Source organism: Poromitra crassiceps (assembly GCF_964638095.1).
Source record: "Poromitra crassiceps genome assembly, chromosome: 17".
Classification (NCBI taxonomy): domain Eukaryota; kingdom Metazoa; phylum Chordata; class Actinopteri; order Beryciformes; family Melamphaidae; genus Poromitra; species Poromitra crassiceps.
This window is the reverse complement of record NC_139635.1, coordinates 24,379,491-24,397,381: the sequence shown is the minus strand read 5'-3', so window position 1 is coordinate 24,397,381 and position 17,891 is coordinate 24,379,491. Positions and strand designations below refer to the sequence as shown.

The following is a 17,891-nucleotide window of genomic DNA, read 5'->3' as shown; positions in this document are numbered from 1 at the left end:
ATTGTGCGCTGAGATCAGCGCTCGCCAGCGTACTTCCAGCGTACTTCCAGCGTACTTCCAGCGTACTTCCAGCGTTTAACGGTCGGAAAAAGAAGCTAGATGGACACACGGCCTAATACTGGACCTGCAGGCAATTAAGACAAAGGGGAGAGAAAACACACACACACACACACACACACACACACACACACACACACACACACACACACACACACACACAAAGCAGGCCCTGGAAAACAAAGAGCCATCACTGTTTTGTTGCTTGCTAACTTGCTATTAACGAATTAATTAATTAATTGGATTTATATAGCACCTTTCTAGACAGTCAAAGCGCTTCACATATGAGGGGAGGGAACTCAACTCATCCACCACCGATGTGTAGCACCCACCTGGGTGATGCACGACAGCCAGTTTGCACCAGAACAGCCAGGTTGGTGCGTGATCGGCGAGCTGCGCGATCACTGGACAGGTGACCTGTCAATCACGCGTCCAAAGCATAGTCTGCTTTATCGTCTATTTAAATGGGACGGTAATTTACAAAGTGAACATCATGCTGTGATTGAAGAAGAATTTAAACTAGCGATTGAGACCATGAAGTCATTAGGAAAGTATTTACTGAGGTCATAAATCTGGTGAGAAGTAGGGTCATTTTCCTATTGACTTCTATACAATTGGACTTGTCTTTGCTGCGATAGACTGTAGAAAAATATACCCCCCATACAGTTGTCATGAACGGTGAAATTAGCTGGAGACCAAAACCATTTTCTGAACCACGCTGTAAACATGATTATTTCTGCTGTAAATGTGGGCATTGTAACATGGGGGTACACGGGGATTTACTCGCTTTTGGAGCCAGCCTCAAGTCAAGTGGCCATTGGAGGAACTGCAGTTTTTGGTACTTTGGCGTCGGCGTCCTTCTTCAGAAGCGAAGGTTGGGGCTTGACACTGAGTTGGTGTATGTGGTCCACTCTGCTGCGGTGCAGCTGGAAGGCAGGAGTGACCCAGCAGCCGCACGAACACTGATCTCCAACCCAGCTGAAGGAGCCCAGCTTAGAGCTGCACTTAGGACACAGCAGCTACACACACGCGCACACACACACACACACACACACACGCACACACACACACACACACACACACGCACGCACAAATAAATAGGAGATAGAGAAGAGATTGTTTGGTTAAGTCAGTGGTTCTCAAACTTTTTCTGTCATGCCCCACTTTGGAGGAGGAAAAATGTTCATGCCCCACCGCCCCAACAAAATTGTAACAAAAGGGTCCAAGTTTAACTTTTATTGAAATAACATCAAGATCATGACCATTCCTTTCTCTTTTCTTTCAGTAATGTTGTCCAAATAAAAAAACAACTTCCATTTCAACTTTATACAAAATGTTGTGACTGCTACTGTGCTTTTTTAAATAATAAATTAAAATAATCAAACAGAAATTGCAATCACTTTGCTAGAACAAAGTTAACCAGATTTCTCCATCAGATACAAATCTAATGAAATGTGCAATCACTTTGTTATAACGATATCAGTAAAGTTCTATCTGTGCAAAAAATAACGAATATTTGGCAAGAAAAATTTGCATTACGTCTTATTAATTATTATCACTGTATTAGTGGCTGCAATTAACCTGTTTTGCACGGCACATCTTTTTCAAAATAATAACAATAAAGTGCAACCTGTGCAAAACTAAACAAAACAAGTTCAAATATTTGGCAATATGAATGAACCATCCATGGAATGAATGCGAAGTCACTACAGAAGCGGGGTTCATTTATTGCTCACAGGGGAAAGAAGTCAGACGTCAAAACATTGGTTCCGCGCTGCATTTCTGCATTTCTCCCTGCGCCCCCCCCCCCCCTGTTTTGCCACTGCGCCCCACAGGGGGGGCCCGCCCCACACTTTGAGAAACACTGGCTTAAGTGCACAGAGAATGAGTCCTGTGTGTGTGTGTGTGTGTGTGTGTGTGTGTGTGTGTGTGTGTGTGTGTGTGTGTGTGTGTGTGTGTGTGCGTGCATGTTACCGGTCCATCCATAACTCCAAGTAAAGCCTGTTCCATCCACTGGACTGGCTCAATGAAGTAAGACGTACACTGGACTTCTCCTACAACACAACACAGCAAACGTCATCGCTGCATTGAAGCAATTTGTTCCGTTTGTGTCCGTACTTCAAAAAACCAAACGATTAGAAACGATGTGCATAGATGTGGAATTTGATTGGCAGGTCCTCTTACCAGTGAGGTTACTCGTCTTCTTGTGGCTGAAGGCGGAGGCTCCGCCCCCTACTGGGTGACTAAGGAGACTGGAACCACGGAAAAGAGTCCTTCTGCAGAGGGGAACATACTGTAGATGTTACACCAGGAAACGACAGGATAATGGATGTGTTAATGGATTTGTGGCTTGTGTTGGCATGCGCAAGCATGCACACACCCACTGGCCGAACCATAAATCGGCGCCTATGCACGGAGCTACGAGCTAGCCCCTTGTATGTTCACCAAAGCTAGCTAGCTAGCAGCTAATGTCCTAAATTGCGACTCGGATCGGGTTGACTTAGATCGGGCAGCCACGGCTCACATGCGTGACTGGTCTGAACACAGTCTGCAGGGGGAAGATAGATGATGTTACACCAGGAAACTACAGGATAAGAGCCATGTTCGACATGATTCACTCACTCACTATTCCCCATGTAGTGTTTATTATATAGTGAAATACTGTATATGGGGAACGATCAAACGGGTTTTGGACTCTACCTCTTCTTCCCTTTCGGTAAACATGACAGCATTGCATTGTGGTAGATGGGAGACATTGTAGGCTACATTCTATGTTCACTAAAAATTGCTCTGCATTGTGGGTATTTTACAGTGGACTATATAGTGAATCAAATTAACAGTTGAGAATTCGGACCCTAGTACAAATTGGCCAACACACTATATCAGGGGTGGGCAATTATCTTTCATGGGGGGCCACATGAGAAACCCAGATTGTTGCCGGGGGCCGAACAAATATTGTCATACCGTAACCCAGGGATGAGCAAATTTGATGATAGAGGGGGCCACAAAAAAATGTCCTCGCTACCAGAGGGCCAGATTTTACTGAGGGCCGGGGGCCGAACGGCACAAAAGATTTGGGGCATTAGAAGGCAGATTTATTCATTTTAAATTAACAGTTGTGATGTCTTAACCACCAATATTTTATCCTTTTCTCACTCACTCCTATGTCACCACCTGCTCTCCCTGCAGGGCTTGAAATTAACTTTTTTGACCATCTACCAATATGGCCGGTAATAAGTTACCAGCCAATTAGACTTTCCACTAGCCAAAATGTTTTTCTTGAAATAAACCAGAATATGAGGGGGTTAATTTAAGCATAAGTATCAGTAAGTGGCCCGGGATTCTCAAAGACTGTGTTGAGGGTCACACGAACAAAAATGCACTCTTGAAGCTAAATGAATCCAAAATCAACGAGTTAATTATTTAAATTTCTTCTTCAATGTAGAACAGTCATTTCTTACACATGAGATTACTTTTAGCCTTTTAGTCATAAAGATTATTGAAAGATATTCCATACTCCAGACTGAAATGTTATAACAGAAGTGGAGTATTGGCCAGAATGACATGAACATTTGGACACTTATTCAGCCTGTATCTTGCATGTTGCATTCAGGTGCACTGTAAAAAAAGAAAAAAGAAAAATTGCAATTCGAGCGCGGGCCACAAGTTGCCCTGGTCTGCACTATATAATGTAGTTCACTGTTTCTGTAATAGGGACCGGCTTCAAACAGGGCTAATAACAGAATCTAAACGCAGTCTGCAGGGGGAAGACAGACTGTGTAACACCGCTTCATTTCTCCCTTCACCTGCATTTCCTGCACCTATAGGAGACTTCAGAGGAACTGGAGTGGGCGGGGTCAGCTGCAAACACCTCCCTGGGGACCTGCTGCAGCTCTGCGCACACACACACACACACACACACACACACACACACACACTAAAGTCAAATATATGTAAATAGAAATATGATTATACAACTGGTAGTTCCGACCAAGCAATCTGATTGGTCAACTAGACATTTAGAACATGCTCACACCAGCCTAACGGCACACCTATGACATGGTTGTGCTCAAATGGGGGGAAAAAGCCTCTTCACTATATTACTCCATATATTACGCCAGAGTTGACATTCCTAGACGCTCTGGCCTCCCCATCAGCTGTGCAGGTGTACCCACACCGCTGTGACACCCACACACATGTGAACTTCGCATACATACAAAGTATGTATGCAGAGAGATGCACCGATTGATCGGCACGTGACCGGAAATGGACGATTTTCGGCCATGACCTGCGCCGGTCCGTCTACTACATGACCAATTCTGTGTGCCGGTCCGGCTCCCCCCCCTTTTTTTCACGTGACGTGCGCGCACCAGTCTTGGGCAAGTTACTTTCAAAATGTAATATCCTACATATTACTAGTGACTTTCATTTGAAAGTAATAAGTTACTTTACAATATTACTGTCTGTGTAGAGTAACTCGTTACTTATTACACTATTTTTGCATTACTTTTACCAAAACAACAGCAGCAGAATGAACCATCCCGAAAAATTATTTCAACTGCCTTGAAGTCAGTGTAAAGGAAACAATCCAAAATTCTAAATGTTATTCTTTTCCTTTGTTATTGTCATCTATAATGGTTATTTGCAGAAGAAGACACAGTTTGATTAGGAAATTATTGTATCTTTTTTTAAATATGTGCTTTGATTAAAAAAAAATCAATTTGTAACTTGAGTTACTTTACTTGACAAAGTAACTGGTATAATATTACTGAAATCGTATAAGTAATAAGTTATATTACTGAGTTAGTGCTAAAAGTAATATATTATATGTAATATGTTACTTTTGTAATGCGTTACCCCCAACACTGGCGCACACCCCAAAGCAGAGAGAGAGATGGGCTGCATCCAAAAGGAAGCAGCCACCACACACACGCCAGCATGTCCTCCTGTGAACAACTGGCCCAGTCCGCTCGGCTGGAGTCCAGTCTGAGCGGCTCGCTCACCTCCCTCTCCCCTGCAGCACCCGGCCACTGCGCACCACAGCCGGCTTGGTGAGGTGAATGCGAGCATTGATGGAGCCCTGTGTCCATACAGGAGAGGAGTAGGCCTATTTGTCTCGTATTGCGAATAGAACATAATAATAAAACGCATCGGACTCAGTGTTCAAGGTTTTCTGTGCGTGACAATTTTTTTTCCCGGATGGCAGATTAAAAAAATGCATACGAAATTTCGGACTCTGTGTGTAAACTCTGATATTCAGAATCGTAAACTCATAAACTAATTTCCTCTTCTACTCAAGAACAGCCAAATCCATAACTGTGGAGTGGGCGTGGCTTTGAAGGTCTGGAGGAGCCAGGCTATAAACTCCTTGTGTCCATGGATCACATTTTGTTGCATGTTCTGTTGCATCCGTTTTCTTTTGGAAAAGTAAATGCATGATAGCTGTGGGATATACTGTACTGTGTACTGTGGGATATACTGTACTGGAGTTAAATTTTTATATTCATTGTACTTGCATAAAAAAAGAAAAGCTCTGTCCAGTAACCTGGAACACTTATTTTGAGATGTGTTTGAGTGAGATGGTCCTACCTCATGCAAATGATACGAATTGTTACATGAATCTTAATTTTCTATTAAAGCAAAGTTACAAAAAAATGTGTGTAAGCTGTCTATTATTGTTCTAAGAAAGAAAATCGGAAAGTCAGACTATTCAAAAATCGGAAATCGGAACCGCCCAAGAAAATCGCAATCGGTGAAACCTTAATACATAGTAGCTAAACAGTTTTCGTTGTTTTTTTTGCGAATTTCCCCACAATATGAATACATTTTATTTATGTTTTATTTTGTTTGCTAAATGTTGTATAATCACAATATTAAACAAGAGGGTGTACGTTTACCGTCCTTACTGGTATAGTGAGGCTGTTCAGACCTGGGCCAGGTTGCACAAAGCGCAGGTTAAGATTTCCCTTAAGCTGTGTTCACACCGAGATATTTATTTTTCTCTCTGTCGCTTGATTCAACCCTTTGGAATCACTCTGTCGCTCCGTTTAAATTGCTCGTCAACAGGCACAATAATTGACGGACATCTGGGGGCTATAACGTTACGCAATGTCATGATATTTGTCCACTACGAGTTGTTTACGAGCCACCGTAGTTGTTTACAAGCTAAGCCTATCAGCGTGCTCCTAATGCGAGCTCTATACCGGTAGTACAGACTTCACTTCATGTCAGCTGTCAGCCTGTCAATCAGCTGTCAATGCGGTTTGTTGCCACACAATAAACCAGCGGGTTTGTTCCAAGCCAGTGTGATCCTTGACTCACTCTCACATGGCAGCCAATCAGCGTTGAACAGCGAGCGACTGATGCCAGCGTAATTTCGCTCGAGTTGGGATATTTCATCTCGGGCGACGAGCGAATTTTCTCCCTATCGCTCTGTCTCTGTCGCTCGGACGCCCAGCGATTTTTCTCCCGGGCGAATACGGTATACGCTCAATCGCTCGTTTGCATTGACTTTGTATGTAAACTCGATGCCAGCGAAAAACTTTAATAGGTCGGTGTGAACGCACCTTTAGAGTCAGAGTTAAGGTGTTCATAAAATAGAATCGGCTGCACAAAACACCCTTAAATCTTGTGCTTATGTTTTCCTTAAAATGTTTAACCTAATGGAGAAATAAATGGCATTTGAATGGCATTTCAAAGGAAAATAGTTTGTAAGTCTGTAGAATAACCTAATAACATGGCGTGTATATATAACTGCTTTTCCAATATTAAATGAGAAGTTTTATTCAAGTTTTATAGCCTAATCTATTGAAATAAAAAAATATATATAATAAAAAAAAGTTGCATAAATTGTCTCGCATTTTATTCTACCATGTATTCCAAAAGTCTCCTGTTGATTACAATTTACTTTGAGCTCAGAGAATTAATCAACGTTATAGGTAGGGATGTCAACGGTTAACCGTTAATCGATTAACCGTCGCTAACGTCGTTGTTCGGTTATTGCTGTCGGTCTATCAGTTAACTCATTGAATGCCATGGACGTCCTTCGACGTCCAATTAAATAGTGACGTAGAGTGCCACGGACGTCCTTCGACGTCCAATGCGTTTTTTGACGGTGGGACGTCGATCAAAGCCTTCCGCAGCTCCTGTACAACTATAGTAGCTATTGGAGGTCTATAACCTATTTTACAGAACCCTTAGGTGGCGACAGTGCTCTCCAGATTACAGAAATGTCAGGAATACACAGCCTAAAATAGCCTTGATGAAAGAGAACCCGCTCATGCTGCACTCCAGAGCCATGTAGATTGTTCTGGCTGCAACTGACGGGGGCTGCGAACACAGTCAATCCGCGCACACAACTGAGTCCTTCTGCCTCTGTCTGTCTGTCAGCATAGTTTCTCCACATGATTAGCCGCTAGAAAAGCAGCAGCGCGACACTGAAAAGCCAAACCTTTCACTGCAGTCCGCGTGTGGCTTCTCCATGTTGCGCTGCCTGGGAGGCGGCGCTTCCCAGGCTTCCTAGACGCTTGGTGCGAGGCTGTGTGTTACTAGTGTGGGGAGGAGTTTTCAGCTGAGGGGGGGGGGGGGGGGGGGAGGGGGGGTGGGGCACGCAGGGCAGGACACAACTACACCACATCACTACATCAGAAAATATTACCGTATCTAGAGTCAGTGAATGTGCTTGAAATGCTGCATTTCACAAAAGGCTGAATATCTCAGCTTATAATTTGAAATGCCTGAAAACGCTGAAAACAACCTATCTTCTCCGGCTCATAACTAAAGAACGGAAAATGGTATCAATAAACTTTTTTTTGCTGATGATAAAATAGAGTCTCCTTGTTCTTTTTGCGTGTTCGGTGTTTACATAGTAATATCACACAATATTCTGTGGGCCTCGAGAAATCACTGAAAACGCTCTGAAAACTCTGGCACTGGGAGCGTCCGTTCTCCAAAAGTGGCTGGCACTCAATGAGTTAATATTAAAAAAAAAAAAAAAAAAAAAAAAAAATTTTGGTCTATTTACTCAATGAGCTCATGCCCAAACAAGGCGTGTCTATTTAGATGCTGAAATGTTAATGCTTTTTGTGTTACAAATTCTAACACAAAAAGAATTTGTGTTGAAATGTTGATGCTTTTTGTTAATGCTTGTTAATGCTTTTTGTGTTAGAAATTCTAACACAAAAAGCATTAACATTTCAGCATCTAAATAGACACGCCTTGTTTGGGCATGAGTTCATTGAGTAAATAGACAAAAAAAAAAAAAAAAAAATTATATTATATTATATTAAAAAATTATGAATTAACCGATAGGTTAATCGATTATTAGCGTCGGTTAATCGAAAGTGAAATTAACCGAAAATTGACATCCCTAGTTATAGGAGAGAGTTGTATGTTGTCATTGAGCCACGATTTCCCTTGTTTTGCAGAGAAGGCGGTCCTTAATGCGTCCGAAGTCGGATCGCTGTTCAGACACACGCATGAATCATCGCTGTTCATATCAGACACACACATTCGGTCGGATTTCAATGCGCATTGGGTGCGTTCAGGTCTTTACTGAGATCGAAGCGCCAAAGATCGGAGATGGGCAAGGTCTGAACGGGTCTGAACGGGCTCAGTGATGCAGCAGGACTGAGGCACTTTATAATGCTAGATCTGCATAGTATTGGTGTGTGTGTGTGTGTGTGTGTGTGTGTGTGTGTGTGTGTGTGTGTGTGTGTGTGTGTGTGTGTGTGTGTGTGGTTACCAGGGTATTTCTCAGTGATCTTGGTCAGTCTGTATTGTTTGTACAGAGGACTGGATGTGTCCACCTCACACTGCATGGCCTCATACAGGCACAGCTGCTCCTCAAAACCACTGTTCACCCTGAAACACACCACAGGCATGCTATCAACACCTCATCTGTCTGTCTGTCTGTCTGTCTGTCTGTCTGTCTGTCATCATCAGGTCATTTACCAACTGTCTCAATACACTGAAGGAGCACATCTGTCAAACTGGCCATTCATATTCATCTTATGTAGCCCCGCCCACTCGACCCGTTTGTGTTACGACTTCCTGTTCAAAACGCCGCCTGTTTTCACCTGATCAACCCAGAGATGGTCTCTCTGGTCAAAGCTAGTGTGACTCACTGGAAGCAGGCTGCAGGGATGATAGGCCCGGCCACAGGAAGTGTAAACACAATCGGTTCCAATTGTGTTTACACTTCCTGTCATCATGACACGTACAAACTACAACATCCTCGTCAGGTCGTCAGTCTCTGTTCCTTTCACATTATACAACTGTCTGTCTTGTAATCAGGAGTCTCGGGAGTCGTTTTGGTTTTCGCACTATATGACTGAGCTGCGACAGGGGGTCACACACATTACAAGATATTCCACCAGGTGGAGTCGCCGACAAGACTGCCTGGTCTCCAAACCACGTTTTGTCACAGAAACACACACGAGATGATATGCAGGGAAGAACAAGGAAGAACGAGCTCTGCTCACTTTTTAGCCGGCTTTATTTCCAAAACACACGTACGCTCTCACAACATCAATACTCTCTCTGTCTGTGCTCCTCAGACCACTTGCCCGGTGCTCAGAGGGCAGACAGTCCAGTCTAAATAACACAACTCAGTGTCATCATAATTATCACGGATTCACGGAGGGCTGGAGGGCGCGGCTTCCTCTCCAGCCAGCACAGAGAGCAGTCAACAGGTACCAGCTGTGCCAGGCTGCTTCATACAGTCAACAGGTGCCAGCTGTGCCAGGCTGCTTCATACAGTCAACAGGTGCCAGCTGTGCCAGGCTGCTTCATACAGTCAACAGGTACCAGCTGTGCCAGGCTGCTTCATACAGTCAACAGGTGCCAGCTGTGCCAGGCTGCTTCATACAGTCAACAGGTGCCAGCTGTGCCAGGCTGCTTCATACAGTCAACAGGTACCAGCTGTGCCAGGCTGCTTCATACAGTCAACAGGTACCAGCTGTGCCAGGCTGCTTCATACAGTCAACAGGTACCAGCTGTGCCAGGCTGCTTCATACAGTCAACAGGTACCAGCTGTGCCAGGCTGCTTCATACAGTCAACAGGTACCAGCTGTGCCAGGCTGCTTCATACAGTCAACAGGTACCAGCTGTGCCAGGCTGCTTCATACAGTCAACAGGTACCAGCTGTGCCAGGCTGCTTCATACAGTCAACAGGTACCAGCTGTGCCAGGCTGCTTCATACAGTCAACAGGTAACAGCTGTGCCAGGCTGCTTCATACAGTCAACAGGTACCAGCTGTGCCAGGCTGCTTCATACAGTCAACAGGTACCAGCTGTGCCAGGCTGCTTCATACAGTCAACAGGTGCCAGCTGTGCCAGGCTGCTTCATACAGTCAACAGGTACCAGCTGTGCCAGGCTGCTTCATACAGTCAACAGGTAACAGCTGTGCCAGGCTGCTTCATACAGTCAACAGGTACCAGCTGTGCCAGGCTGCTTCATACAGTCAACAGGTACCAGCTGTGCCAGGCTGCTTCATACAGTCAACAGGTACCAGCTGTGCCAGGCTGCTTCATACAGTCAACAGGTACCAGCTGTGCCAGGCTGCTTCATACATACAGTTACATTGTTTGCAGAAAAGAGGCAGTCCTCCTGATAAATCCTTATGTCGAGCAGCACAGCAAAACTAAAAACTGTCCTCCTGATAAATCCTTATGTCGAGCAGCACAGCAAAACTAAAAACTGTAGTTATGGAAATATTTTTTATATTTATTTGATTTATTTTTTAGATTTAGATCACTTAGGAATAGACTAGGTGACAACCAAGTATAGTTTGGTGACAAGCTGGAGAGACACAGTTGACGGTCGGAGAGACGGCATCCGGTACGGGATGGGTTTAGCACCCCGGCCTGGCTCTCTCGTGAGGGAGAAATCCACAAACGCTACAGATTAGCCTCCTGAAAATCTGTGTAAAGATCGGCGCGGCCTGGGGTCCTTCGGGCTAGAGCGAGGTGCTCGCCGCAGGCGAATGACGTGCAGCGCACAGGCCCTCTTGAGGCATCCATGAGGCATCCTCTCTGCCTCTGGATTGCCTTTGCCCCGGGAGGGTCTGGTGAGACGAAGGAGGAGCGCGGCCGGGAGTCACCCACAGAGCCTAGATCCTCCATGCACCGAAGGGCCAATACTGCGGCGTAGCACTAGCTCTATTGCAGCGGATTGGGCATGATCAACCCTTCCGCGGGCAACGTTGCAGACAGAGTAGGAAGGCTGATCCGTGAGCGGCTGCTTCTGGGACGCGGGTCGGGGTCTCAATCGACCTCGGCTGGGTCTACTGGGTGAGGGTGTATGATGTTGACACACCCGAAACACCTTACGACCCCAGCTAACATCACTGATGACGCGTCCCAGCGCATGCTGTAGTATGTATTTTAAACAACAGATTCATGGATGCATGATTCCGGGAGCTGCTACAGATGACAGCGTGTGTCTGCCTCCTCGCCCCGTGTCTTGCGCTCTCATTGGCTGCAGCTGGTTAAATGGCTTCTCCGACACGACCAAATATCACGCAGGCTAGATATCCGTCGGACCTCTGTGACTCGTCGGTGAGTGCTCGGGGGAGGTGCCCCGCTCGGGGGAGGTGCCCCGCTCGGGGGAGTGCCCCGCTCGGGGGAGGTGCCCCGCTCGGGGGAGGTGCCCCGCTCGGGGGAGGTGCCCCGCTCGGGGGAGGTGCCCCGCTCGGGGGAGGTGCCCCGCTCGGGGGAGTGCCCCGCTCGGGGGAGGTGCCCCGCTCAGGGGAGTGCCCCGCTCGGGGGAGGTGCCCCGCTCGCGTCTGTGGACAGTTCACACGAGCGACGATTTGCGAACGCCGAGCCAACGTGATTTGCTTCTGACCAGGGGGGGTTTGTCGCAGAGTTCCAAAAACATCTCGCCGAGGGCTCAGAATGCCTAGTCTGAACTTGCTTTTAGTCTCTCTCAACCAGATTTTCTCTTCTACATAAGGTGAATAGTGTCATATTTAAATACCCATATTTTCTGATGTAACTTGTTACCACTTGCTGCCCAACATTCCCACAGAAAGTTTCAGTCTTACGTTGTTGTGAGTCAGCTGGAGCCTTCATTAAGTCGGTCTCAAGTCAAGTCCCAAGTCTAACTGTAGCAAGTCAAGGCAGAACAAATCAAGAGACGAGTATCAATTTCATTTCATCTGAAAGAAAACGAAATATCTGGGACTTTTCAATGCGATATGGCTTTAATAAAATAAACACTTGTTAGGTCATCATGAATTTGATTTCTATAATCAGTTTCAACTTCAATGATTTCAGTCATTCCATTCAAATTCAGAAAACTGAATGGAGAGCCAAAGTGGACCGTCACTTCCTGCTTCAGCACTGTACCAGAGACTTTCATCCACCATTTATTTTCCTATAGACATTTCGTAAAATGCTTATAAAGATAGTTTTACTTGTTCAAACCAAACGGTTCAGATATATTTAGAAACAGGAGAGACCGCATAACATTTCACTCGGACCAAAACGTTAAAAAGAAATCCGGTTTTAAAGAAAATAATTTTCAATGATTTTTTAAGTTTTGGTCCGAGTGAAATGTTCTGTGGCCTCTCCTGATTCTAAATATAGCTGAACCGTTTGGTTTGACCAAGTAAAACTATTTTTATAAGCATTTTACGAAATGTCTATGGGAAAATAAATTGCGGAAGAAAATCTCTGGTACACTGCTGAAGAAGGAAGTGACGTTCACTTTGCCTCTCTATTTAAATTCAGTCGTCTGCTGGAACAAATCACTTTCAATCTAAGTCATTTACACAAAACACAAAATCTCAAGTCAAGACTTTAGAAATATTTTCAAGTCATCAAAGTACAAGTCAAAGTCAAGTCACAAGTCACCAGAACCCAAGTCAAGTCTCAAGTCTTCTCTTCATGCATCAAGTCAAGTCTCAAGCCAACTCAATTGTGTATTGAAACTGTGACTCGAGTCCAAGTCATGTGACTTAAGTCCCACCACTGAGAGACACAAACACATACTCACTGTACGTCTGGTTTGGAGCTCTGCAGTCTGCTGTAAGCCTCAGTGAAGCCCAGCTGGTGTCTCTTCATTAGATAGGCTGTTACCATGGCAGCGCTGCGACTCCGCCCGGCCTGGCTAACACACACACACACACACACACACACACACACACACACACACACACACACACACACACACACACACACACACACACACACACACACACACACACACACACACACACAGAGGATGGATTCAAATGGTCAGAAAAACATGTCCTCCTTTTCCTAACCACTTCCTTGACCTGGATGGAGAACGTCAAGATGTCAAGGAGAATTCCTAAGGGCTTAGGAAAAGACAGCCACAGTGCTAAGAGAATCTGTCTGCACTTCCAGCTACACGAGGCTACGCCGGCTTCAAAACGCCATTGAGTGACTGAAACACTAGCTTAGTAAACACTAGCTTAGTAAACACTAGCTTAGTAAACACTAGCTTAGTAAACACTAGCTTAGTAAACACTAGCTTAGTAAAGGCCAGAACACATACGGCCGATTAGTCGGCGTCAGCCGTGCCTGGGCGCCTGTCGCTCTAGTCTTTGCGATGTGTCCCGCACCGTTGGCTCTAGTCTGCTTTGTCATCAGTTTTTATGGCCGGTCGGCATCAGGCAGTCTGTGAGAGAAATTACTCTGATTGGCTGGTCAGGGGTAGAGAGATCACTCTGATTGGCTGGTCAGGGCCCAGGGGTAGAGAAATCACTCTGATTGGCTGGTCAGGGGTAGCGAAGCAGTGCAGGAGAATAGGAGAGGGCACACACAAAACGATCTGCTCATTTCCCAACTTTATCCCATCTGATAATTCCAATAAACGGTTATTTTCACAACGACGTGCCTTGACGATAGTCCCTTGAGCCTGTCGCTGCATGACATCACCCTCTCCTTATTTTTCCCACCTCTGCCTCTTCCTCTACAAGCAAAAGACCAGACAAGGGCTGACATATTGTTGACGGCGCCATTTGCAACTTTTTATCAGACATATTCTCGATTAGAAGTATCTATATCACGAAACCGTTTAAGTGAGCGAAATGGTGGGCAAACGCTGCTTTGTATCGTGAATCAGGTCTACGTGCTACGTGCGTGCTGGCTGCCCGTCGGCTGCCGTGTTAGCGGTGTGTTGAAGTACAACTTTTTGTCCCCGACACACGAGACGTGAGGTGACGCATTGGTCTGTCTCTAGTTGCCGCTAGTCCTTTTCAAGTGTTTTCGGTGTGTCAGCCCTCTGACATGTAGACGTCACACTGATTTCAATTGGTGAAATCCATTTCCTGCTCAGTTGCTGAGAAGATTGCTACAAGCTAATCAAGCGAATTGGCAGAATCATGCCGAATGGTGTGTTGTTTTGCTGCCACAAGGAATTGTGGGAAGGCGTTATCAGCTTTCCTTACGTAAAGGATGGTCCAGTGTATCTATGCTAACAGGAAGCATTGAAGCACCTTTCCTTAGCAATCAGAAAATTCAAACGGCTCTTATCATGGCTGCCACTTAAGGGTGCTTTCACACTGGGAACCCGGGAGCGGAACCGAGCACACTTGTCCCCAAATTGACACCAGGTCCGGTTCATTTGATGAGTGTGAACGTTGTGTCCCGTGCCCGGGAACCGAACAGCGAACTGTGACAGGGTCCACTTGAAAAGTGGACGCCACGCTTGGGCGTGCCCGGGGACGGAGCACTTGTGAATGTGAACACCAACCGTACCAAACCACATAGACAACACACGGGCGAGGATACACCCCAGGCGTAGTTGATGACGCAAGTATACTCTGCAAGTGTTCCGTTCCGTTCCCGAGCTTGGAAGAAATGTTGTAATGTGAAAGCTGACCAGCGGGGGAGAGGGGAGGGCGGGGTAATTGTACTCGGGCACGGAACGAAGCGTTACGGGGAGGAAATCGTTCCCACTGAGAAATCACCCTTAACATTCGAACGCAGCCACAAATTAATTTGAGTCTGTTATGTTTGTTCACATCACACCAGAGTGATCCGCCTCCCCCTGACCTCTGACCCTACCAGTGAACGAGTGCAGCCCCTCCCCTCTCCACCGCCTCCTGGATGAACAGGAAGCAGTCGTCCATGTGACTCAGGAGGTCAGACGTCGTCTCGTCCAAAACATTGACCCACTTCCTGTGGAAGCCCCCGTCGGCAGGAAGCAGGGGCGTGGGGTCTATGGAGTCCACCGACAGTACGTCAGTGACACCCGCGTCGGCCAATCCCTGGCTGTCGTTTAGGTCGGCTGCAGTGCCGATGTAAAGACCAGGCTCTACCAGGAGCATGGCTGGAGAGGGAGAGACAAAGATAGAAGGGGGGGGGGGGGTAGTATAAAGTTATGTCCAGTCCCCTGGAGTACAAAGTTATGCCCCCCCCCCCCACATTAATACCATAATTTCTTGTGTTTTTGTATTGTTGTTTTTATGGTAACTACAGAAAATTTGAGGTTGACAGAAACCATATAATCAGCAGGACTATGAGCATTTACCACTTGACTTTAGAGTGCATTTATGAAAGCTGTAGGGAAAACAACTACTCTTATTCAACCCACAATAACAATTCATATTGTTTACTGATATGCCGTTTACTGACTGTTTACTGATATGCCGTTTCTGTAACTACTCTTATTCAACCCACAATATAACAATTCATACTGTTTACTGATATGTTGTTTCTGTTTCAATGAAGTGAAAGAAAACTGATTTCTAACTAACCCCGTTCTCTCTTGTATGGGACTTTGGGAGAGAGAACTTTACTCCAAACTCCATTAAGACAGTTTAGTGCGGTCTTGTTTATGGACAAACCTTCATACAGCTATCACAAAATATGACTCCAGACCTTTTCTAAATAATTAGAAAGTATTTCATTCGGCACACGTACAAAACACACAAAAAAGTAACTATTTCTAGAGCATCAGCCGTCAGATAGCAAGCTGAAGCTAGGATAAACTTGTAACTATAACTTACCTGACGGTTAACTCAGTCACTTTTATGTTTTAGCCAGGCTTTCCTATGAATCCGTCGTGCTTCGTTGCTATTAACAAGCTATATAAAAAATGAATTGAATTGAAATTAAAATGAATTTGGTTGTCAACAAACAAAATTAGAAAAACGTGTGGACGATTCCCAACTGGTTCGCCTTTACAAACCATCCGGTCGGAAACAATGCCCCCGGAACCTTTCTGTTTCTGTTTCTGGTGTGTGTGTGTGTGTGTGTGCGTGTGTGCGTGTGTGCGTGTGTGTGTGTGCGTGCGTGGGTGGGTGCGTGCGTGCGTGCGTGCGTCCCGTATTTCCTGCACATCTATTTTCTCCTTTGAACTCTTGTAAAACCCTCGTCCTTTCCTCTCATCTAATTTCTTCCATATGCCAGACAGTGTTGGGCGTAACTCATTACAAAACTAAGTAACATATTACATGTAGCCTAATATATTACTTCTAGCAGTAGACTCAGTAATTAACTGGTAATAACTTATTACCAGTAGGATCCCTAGGTAGTAATATTATACCAGTTACTTTGTAAAGTAACACAAGTTACATATTGAGTAACTTTTTTTTCTTTTATTTTTTTTAAATCAAAGCACATAGGCTATTTAAATAAAGATACAACCATTTCCTAATCAAATTGTGTGTTTTTATGCAAATAACCACTATAGATGACAATAACAAAGGAAACGGATAACATTTAAAATTTTGGGCGGTTTACACTGACTTCAAGACGGTTGGATGGTTCCGGGGCGGCAATGTCATTCTGCTACTGCTGTTACGGTGAAAGTAATGCAAAAGTAGTGTAATAAGTCTTGAGTTACTCTACACAGACGGTAATACTGTATTGTGAAGTAACTTATTACTTTCAAATGAAAGTAACTAGCAATATGTAGTATATTACATTTTGAAAGTAACTTGCCCAATACTGGCGCCGGAACACATTATATTCACATTATATTACTGTAAAACCCATGATTTCAATTCTGTGTAATATGTTTGTTCTATCAACATATCCGGTCTGCTCTCTGAGTAGTCTCTTAGAACAGACAAGTTGGCTTCCGCAATTTTCAAATGCTTCCGCCATACCGTCTGTACTTCGTGGGGGAGAATCATGCACCAACCGGAATGGGAAGCAGAAAGGCGGGTCTTCCGCTCATTAGTCCAATCACAATCCAATATGCCGGCAGAAAGGCGGGTCTTCCGCTCATTAGTCCAATCAGAATCCAATATGCCGCATTCGCGTGTCGTGATTGGTCGGATTCCGTAGAACTTCCTTCCAGTCTGAAGGTTTTTTTTCCCAACTTCCTTGTGCATGTTCTGGGGGTGTAACGTACAGACTGTATATAGCTGCATTCGCCGGATGTAGATGATACAGTCTGTTTTAAGAGACTACTCTCTGAGTAACTAGCCTACAGTAAACTGGATAGTGATCAAGTCAAGTTGTACTTTATTGTCCACAAGGGAAATTCACTTTGTTAAGGTCAATACAGCGAAACAAGACAATATATAAAAAAGTGGATAGGATCACAGCATACAAAATATCACACAAAAAAATACATATATGACTAAAAGTTCTGTGCACCTGTATGCCTACCTAAAAAAAAGGGGGGGGGGGGGGGGGGGGGGTAGCACACAACAGGGCCAGGTTTTCCTGACGGAGGGGGGCGGGGGGGTGAGCGGGTTAGTGATGAGCTTGAATATGAACAAAATTGCTCTCAATAGTCTTGTTGTCAGAGATGGAGTACAACTACTTTGTTACTGTACTTTTAAGTAGGATTTTGAGGTAGGCTATCTGTATAAGCTATATAATCTGTATAGGCTGACTGAGTATTTA

The 17,891-nt window shown here is 45.0% G+C and overlaps 1 protein-coding gene across 1 annotated transcript; it reads right to left on the bottom strand.

Annotated features, from left to right (window-relative positions):
* Positions 1-469: 469 nt before the first annotated feature.
* On the bottom strand, positions 470-16,055 carry dusp12 (dual specificity phosphatase 12). The gene is made up of 8 exons (XM_083653561.1): positions 16,040-16,055; positions 15,096-15,360; positions 13,057-13,170; positions 8,801-8,919; positions 3,864-3,951; positions 2,242-2,333; positions 2,032-2,111; positions 470-1,076 (listed from the first exon to the last, which is right to left on the bottom strand). The coding sequence occupies exons 2-8, from the start codon at positions 15,356-15,358 to the stop codon at positions 864-866; spliced, it is 969 nt and encodes a 322-aa protein (XP_083509687.1). The 5' UTR covers positions 15,359-15,360; positions 16,040-16,055; the 3' UTR covers positions 470-863.
* Between the last annotated feature and the right edge of the window lie 1,836 nt (positions 16,056-17,891).